This window comes from Equus przewalskii, chromosome 23 (genome assembly GCF_037783145.1).
Source record: "Equus przewalskii isolate Varuska chromosome 23, EquPr2, whole genome shotgun sequence".
Taxonomy (NCBI): Eukaryota; Metazoa; Chordata; class Mammalia; order Perissodactyla; family Equidae; genus Equus; species Equus przewalskii.
The window spans coordinates 19,043,912-19,052,237 of NC_091853.1; the positions used below are offsets into that span (position 1 = coordinate 19,043,912).

At 37.2% G+C, this 8,326-nt stretch overlaps 1 protein-coding gene across 8 annotated transcripts in view; it reads left to right on the forward strand.

Annotated features, from left to right (window-relative positions):
* HMCN1 (hemicentin 1) overlaps positions 1-7,553 on the forward strand; it is a 434,632-nt gene extending 427,079 nt beyond the window's left edge. For all 8 annotated transcript variants that reach the window (XR_011532218.1, XR_011532219.1, XR_011532217.1 and 5 more), the window contains 2 exons: positions 4,441-4,567; positions 6,100-7,553. Coding sequence is in view for 3 of the 8 variants with exons in the window: in XM_008514091.2 (XP_008512313.2) it covers positions 4,441-4,567; positions 6,100-6,466 (494 nt within the window). In the remaining 5 variants the exon portion in view is untranslated. The remainder of the gene's footprint in view (positions 1-4,440; positions 4,568-6,099) is intronic.
* Positions 7,554-8,326: the final 773 nt, after the last annotated feature.

Below are 8,326 nucleotides of genomic sequence, written 5' to 3' on the forward strand. Positions count from 1 at the left end.
CCTGAGCCTCCCCACCCATTCACCCATTCATACTCCCTGAGAGCCGCTATTGTATCCTGTGGGCCAGAGTAGGAAAGTGAACTCAATAATAACCTTGCTCCCAGCCATCAGTCACTAAACATTTATTAAGAACATACCTTATGCAGAACATTTTACTGAAATTTGAAGTACTGAAATGACATATTTGCATTATAGTCTTATGTTTTTCCAAAACAACTATCATCTCATTTTAATCAGCAGTAAAGATTTGTCAAGGACAATAATTTGTGCCCATTTGACACATAATAAAACTAATTCTCAGAGTGATTATGTGAGCCTTAACATCCTAGAACAATTGAGAGCAAGGGTAGGACTTGATGGCAGATCTCCTGAGGTCTGGAATAGTCCTTTGTCTCTCCTTTGATGCTGTGCACTCCAGGATCATTGTCCTGTGCCAGCAGGGTGAGATGAGAGCATTCACACTGTCTGTGTTTTATAACTCTCCCAAGTTCCTCAACCCAAGAATCTTTCTGAAGAGGTGGCAATGCCCACACTAACACTATACTCCCTATAGTGCACCGGGCACCGAGGAAGGAAACAGGGTGGAGACTGAAGCATTTGAATAAACAAGCAGACTGTAAACCCCTTAATCAGATTTGCAAGGGTTATGTTATACGATATTCTTATTAGAGGATTTTTCTTCTTTTCTAAATTATGCCAGTTTGTTTTTTAGTTACCCTTGTCACTCATTCAGTTCAAAACATTTTTCTACTTTCGCTTGTGCTACAGAGAATGGAAACTAATGTGAACAAATCAGAAACAGGTGTCATTTGAAATTCTTGCAATTTAAATAGGCTACATATTTTTGTGATTTTTAAAAAGACATAAGAGAAAACAATTATGCCCTTTAGAGAAGTCTTTACTGTAAAGAATAACTTAGAGTCTTTTTATAGCTTTAGAAAGTGTTTGAAGCGTTTGTGAGAAATAAGAGACTACTTTTCATTCACATGTGCGTTTTTGAAGCTTAATATGTTAGTGATAGAAATGTCAGGAATAAAAGGGAAATTAAAGTGAATTTGACATTGAACAAGGACAGAGACTCTAGGCAAAAGAGGCAGTCATAAGATTGAAAACTGAAAAACAAAAAACACAACCAATCGTGATGCGCTCAAGAAGTGGAGAGGAGAAACTGAAAGATCCTTATGCTGATTTTAAGCACCGCCAATCTAATTCTGAAAATTTTAAAATGCTATTTTGGCATTGCATCTGAATAAGTGTTCTAATCTATCCAAGTTTCGAAAAAGTGATCCATAGTGTTTATCAAAAATCTGAATACTCTATACTTTCCGTAGGACAAATGTTTCAATTATGTTTATCTTAATTTTTTTTAATGTATCTAGAAGCGCTTGGTTAAATGCATTCATATGTTCTAAAGCTATTAATATAAAAGTTTTTCAGCCCATCTTGGTATTCTTTTCTTGTAGCAATAATATTTATGTTATAAAATAACTATACTTTAATTTCTGTCATAATAATCTTCTTATAATCTTTCATAAAAACCAGACATCGCCACATTGTCAGTTAACAGAAAACAGCCCTATTTCTTCATCTTTTCTGGCTTCTTTTTTTAAGACCAGTGAGTCATGAATGAGCAGAGGGAGGAGAATGAAGGTTTCTAGGGTGCTGAATCCTGAGGAGACAGTAAAGCCAGAAGACAAAAGAGGGCCACTTGCCCAAAAGCTCAAACACTTAACAAAAGCTTTTCTATGGGAAATGTACGTTATTGAGGAACTAAGAGCAAACACTTTGTACGTTAGATTCTGACATTTCTTTATAGATTCATATTCAGCCAATGTAAATCTGTGATAAGGTAGCTGCTCTTATTACGCATACAGACCTGTGTCCAGAGTCTCGTCTCCATGCCACCATTTTCATGGGCCCCTGCAGCACACTGGCCTCCATGTTTCAGCATGAGTTCACTACAAACATTAGAGCTAAGGTGAAGGTGAAATTTGGACGATGAGTGTGAAGGGAGTGTTTTCATATGAGAGAAAAGAAGATAAGGCTAATTGAATTTTTTCACATTTTCCTAGAGGGCTTTTCACTTTATTCTGAGACAGTCTCATTTTGTCAAGGAGATGAGGTGCTTCTGACAGATAAAATCGTAATTAGAAATTGGTTCACAGAGACAATATGCAAGATTTAACTGAGATAAACACTTGTTTCACACTGTGTTCCATTCCTGTAGGAAAACTTTCCCTAATATAAAACTGATGGAAAGCACATTATGTCATTGTCAGCACATCTAAGTAACCAAAAAGTAGAGTAAGTGATTTACTCTCTGTCATCCTAGCTCAATATCTTTTTACTCTGTGCAAACTATTATTAAATTTAAAGAATTACATTGTCATTTCACTAGAACTTTTGAGACAGAAATGCAAATGGTAATTAATTTAGAAATAAAATTTAACATTTGTTATCCATGATTATTATATTGTCTCTTAGAATTTCTTCTCTTCTTTCTCTTTTTTTATAGCAATATTCCAAGTTACTAAGATTTCACAAAAGCGCTTCACAACTTTAACCCAAGTCCAATATAAATACCATTATGCAGATACCAAGTCACTTACTACTGTTAAATGACATAATAGTTACACATACCCATTACACATACATATACCCACTACTCCAAAGAGAAATTTGAAAACCTTAGACTTCACTCACACTTTTTAAAATTGACCTTTAAAGTTTCTTATCGTGTTTAAAGTAGTTGCAAAGGATGTGAATTCTGGCATTGTTATTTGATGTGCGTGTGCTTTAAATATATTTTCATCAAAACTTTGGGGCTGCAGACTAAACTCACTCAGAGAATGGAGAATGACCACTATATAATTTAAAAGCCTGTACTTATTGTTAAACTAAATAGATTGACTGTCAGAAAAAAGGTTAAGGTGATTTTTCTGTTCCATAAAAGTGTTAGTAGGTGTTCTCATAACAACCAGCTCAATTCTGAAATCTAATTTAAAAGAGAGAGCCGAGCCCATTGGTTTGTAGCCAGGATGAAATAAGGCCTGCCTCCGGCAGTATGTATATCCAATGTTCTCACCTTCATATGTGCCTTGAAGTATTTTATACCCAGGTATCATAGACTTGGGATTAGTGGAAACCCTTCTTTTGTAAAGCAGAGAAAGGATGTAAGAGGGGAGAGGAGAAATGGGAACTCCATGCCACAGGAAGTTCTCAGGTGGATTGATTTTAGGAGAACTTAGGGAAATGAGGATCTGATGGAAATTGATTCCCTGAAGTATTTGCCTTCCCTCGTACTGCTGGAAAGCTTTCATGCACCACCACGGGAATGCAGGCACCACAGTCCGAAGTTATTGCTCTAAAATATGGTCCTGACCTTTGGGATCTCAAAATCCCTTAAAAATTTGGAACTCTACAGACCTTCTTCCCAGAAAATCCATAAATGGATCTCAGTCTCACTCTGTCTTGCTGTCTCTTTGTCTCTATCTCTCTGTCTGTCTCTCTCTCTCACACGCACACACACTCACACACAAAAACATTTTCATTCACAGATCCCTTGATGCTCAAATATGGACCCTAAGATAAGAATATGGCTCTTAGACACTCGTTTTCAGAAAGCTCAAAATAATTTTATTTAGCTCCACCTTGATTTTTGTTGATTTTAGTGATTTAAGTCTGCTTTTATTTAGCAAATGTGTGTAGAAAACAACAAAATAAAGAGCATTTCATTTGCATGTTCCCCCATTACTCTAGAGAGAGCTGTTACCCTGGGGAGAGCATCCCACCACTGTAACAACTGAGGATGGATTCTGCACTGTTCAGATTTGATCAAACTCTGCTTGTGGTTCTTGGGTCACTCATTTGATCCTGTTTTTTCCTTAATTCTGTCTTTCTCTACACCATCTGACTGACCTGTACAGGCTCTCTGTATTTATAACTTGACTCTTTTCATTTCCACCACCCTACCTTCCACTCAACGATTTGAACTTATAAAACAAAATACTAGGGAAGGCTCACTCACATTTTAAAGAGATTCTTCACTTTACAGAAATATTTTTAAATTTTTAGCTTGTTTTTAGTGATTTAAAGTATTATTTGCTTTTCAAAACTCAAATGCACTCTATTTTCCAAATATTAAAAATACCGGAGTGTTCTTAATAGCTTCCCTTCTACTTTTGTAGCTTTTGTTTTTCTATGTCCTTTCACATTTGTTAAAAACAGCAATAGCTTATCCTCAAAGCAATCTGGGAAATAGCACACCGCATATCAGGATCCCCACTTTGTGGCTGAAGAAGTTAAGTGTAGCTACTGAGTTCATTCCTGGGGAAGAGAAGGCCAGCCCTTGACATTCCAGGCAAATGTCCTCAAGGCCTGCTCTGATGGCTTGTTCTGACCCGTGTTGCTAATGCTGCATGTTCCTTGTGCTGTTGCTAGATGTTGATGAATGTCTGGAGCAGAATGTGCGCTGTGGGCCAAACCACATGTGCTTCAACATGAGAGGAAGCTACCAGTGCATCGATACGCCCTGTCCACCCAACTACCAACGGGATCCTGTGTCAGGGTATGTCTCGCCTTCTCTTCCTGGGCATGCTTTTGAAAATCCTTCTTCCTCTCTCTTCTTTACCAACAAACCCTGTCTGTAGTCATGTTTAACTCACAGGAAGTCAATAACCCCAGGAAGATGCGTAGGTACAGCGTGTTCCTTCTCCATGAATGGGCAAGAAATGAGCTCATCCTGCAGCAGCCACTGAAGCCTAAACTATCACTTTTGGCTGCCAAAGCTTCCTGGAGCAGTCTCCCCAGCATGTAATCCGCCATGCGACATCTAGAACTCTGCCTCGGCAGTGAGCATTTATGAGGCGATAGAGCCTGCCTTTCTTTGAAATTTTGTAGTTTCTATTTGTGTTGCCTCACGGTTTTAGGGCTCTCAGCCCTTAAAGCAATCCAAGAAGTACCTTGACCATTACTATGATGACTCACTGTGACTCCATGAGAGAACAGAGATGAGCAAGGATGAGTCAATAGTCTACCCATTCATATATTGTCTTGCCTACATTTCCTGCTATGTGAAACACTGTCTTCTCTGGGTTCTGCATAAACCACTCTTCTATTTTTCTCCCTCCCCTTACAGAATGTCGTACTCTGTTCAAGTATCAAGTTAACAGGGTGCTTAAAAACAGAGGTAATGGTTGTCGTGTGTAGGACCTGCTAATAAGAAGGTGATTCTGAAACCAAATGCTGGCTGGAGCACACACTGTTTTTCCTCTGAGCTGTGACTACCAAGTTACTGTAACATGGTCGAGTGTGGGCTGCTAGGGATCTACCAAAAACCTATTCGTAATTGGTCTCAGGGGAATAGGAAGAGGAGAGAGAAAATGAAAAATATAGACTTAGGAAACTTCTAAAAAATACCGTAACTGAAGAATCTGTATCTGTAGAAAATAGTCATTTGTGCATTTTTTAAATTTTACTCTTTATTACCGGTGATTTCTGGCAGACAATTTCAAAGTCATGATCACTCAGATGCAGCCAACATGGGCTCTGGAAAAAGAAAATACAATATTTTTGTCGAAAATAATGAAGACAGATACAAAAGGAAGTGTTTCTTTTTCCCAGGAATCCTAGCTGACCTTTTATTATTTTTGGAAAAATAAACCAATACCAATATATTCTATTTCCGCTTTCAAACAGTCTTAGGATAGATGTTAAAAATTTTAAATGGCTTTATTCCTCTCTTTAAGGAGTATTTGTTTCCAATATATGTGCAGATGTTTCTGTTTCCAAAACTGACTTTTCATTTTAAAGACACTCTTGTGGTACTCATACTTCCTTACTTCAGTGGTTCAAAAGCTTCTGATTTTAATGGAGCTGAGAAATAGATATTTGACTCTAGCCCAGCATACTCTCTTAACCATCTGGCGTCTGGTTTGAGTTAGTGACGTAGAGCATGGTGTGAGCCTTATTGTTGCTACAGTCAGACTGTCTCCTGCTTTTAATGCCTAAAAGTTGTCATGATCATGATCACCTGCATCGTGCCTTCCCGAGCTTCCAAGCCTGATAACTATATGCGGTTCATGTGTTTGTTGTCCTTAGGTTCTGCCTCAAGAACTGTCCACCCAATGACCTGGAATGTGCCTTGAGCCCATATGCCTTGGAATACAAACTTGTCTCCCTCCCATTTGGAATAGCTGCAAATCAAGATTTAATCCGGCTGGTTGCATACACGCAGGATGGAGTGATGCATCCCAGGACAACTTTCCTCATGGTGCATGAGGAACAGACTGTTCCTTTTGCCTTAAGGGATGAAAACTTGAAAGGAGTGGTGTACACAACACGACCACTACGAGAACCAGAGACCTACCGCATGAGGGTTCGAGCCTTATCCTACAGTGCCAATGGGACCATTGACTATCAGACCACATTCATAGTTTATATAGCTGTGTCTGCCTATCCATACTAAGGAGTTCTCCAGCACCTAATCCACATATTTAAACTGCATTAATCAGGGGACTCAAATCACCTTCCAGATTACCGTCTCCTGAACAGTCACAATCTTGGCAACTTGAAAATGGTGCTATGCTCTGTTTTGCGTGTCTTCCTTGGGACTGCTGAGGGATTTTCATCATCCCACCACGGTCATATCTTTTGGTAAGGTCTAGAAAAGTCCCTATTATTTTCTTTATTTATTACACTGGAGCAGTTACTTTCCAAAGATTATTCTGAACATCTAACAGGACATGTCAATGATGTTTTATAGTAGCATAGTAGCTAAGATCATTTTCCTTAAAAAAACAAAAATAACTATAATCATAATTCAAAGCCAAGTAGATTTTCTTAGCATTTCACCATTTTTAAAATAATAAAACCAGTTGCTATGTGTTTTGATTAAAACTTATTAAGTAATTTATGAAGATGCTTTTTAAAAAAGTATCGATACTTTATAATAGGACTTGTACATGTATTTTCACTTTAAGGAAAAAAGAAACGTCACTTATTTTAGAAATAGAGTACAGCTTCTAGAAGGTTAGTTAGATCCCAAATGGTGCTCACCTTGATTGAACATCCAAAATAAGGATATTTTCAGTGATTTTGTAAAATCAGCTGGAACCACTTACGATAATAGAAAGAAATGTTACTTTGTCCTCGGATGATTATTCACAGCGTGGATCTTTGCTCTAATATTTTGATATAACCGTCCATTCAATTAGCTCCATAAATTTTACAGTCCAGCATTTTTTTATTTTCCTATCAATTGGAAATAAGTTTTTTTAAATACCAATGAGACAGTTTTCTTTGTATTTTTCTTGAAAATCTTGTATGTTCAATTAGCGTAAATGTTAAACGTCAATACACTGTACATGGTGGTAACAGACTCTAGAAGCAATTGCCAAGATGTATTCTATTTTTATGAATTGTATATATAGTACCTTAGTGTGTATTTTCTATACAATGTCTTGACGGACTCTTTTATGAAATTATTTTATAAAACAAAAAACAACGTTACAGCAAAACCAGCCTAAATAAAATATTCACATCCTTTTTCTTAACTTTGTCGAAAAAGCTAAAATTTGTTTCCTGCTACAGCTATAACACACATAAAAGTTTATAGTCATACACATGTATACACACACACGTGTATGTCATACATATCATGATTTAATCATCACAACAGCTTTTGAGATAGCTAGTATTATTATTCACATTTCATAGGTCAAGATCCTGGGATTCAGATAACTTATGTAACTTCCTTAAGACAACACAGCTAATTAGTGGCAGAAATGGCATACCTCCTACCTCTTAGGACTCCAAGCCTTTATTGACTCCACCTTTATTGCATGACAGTTTTCTCACTTACCTAAACAGTTCTTTATAGCTCATCTCAAGTGAATTCATCTCCCGCCTGTGATGATAATAGACTAGCGAAGGCCTAACCATGGCCTGTGATTGAAGGACTTTACACAGAATCACATTATTCAAAGAAACCTAGATAAATCATCTAGACCACAGCCTGGCAGTCAGGCAGGTGATTGTTTAAATCAGTGTTTGCCAAAGAATATTCTATGGAACAATCGTCCAGTTAAGGTACTTTGAGTCCACTGGGTTCCATGGTCAAACAAATTTGGGAAACACTGTATAGTATGTCCTTCTCTTAAATATTTATTATAAACATTGACACTTAAGGATCTTGGAGGTTCAGTAGTGAACAGATTTAATTTGTTCAAGTCAACATTTTCCAAAATATGTAATCGAAAACCTTTTTTTCCCTCAATATATTATATCTTACTGAACACTTGGAGAAATGATGATTTTGTGCAGTCAA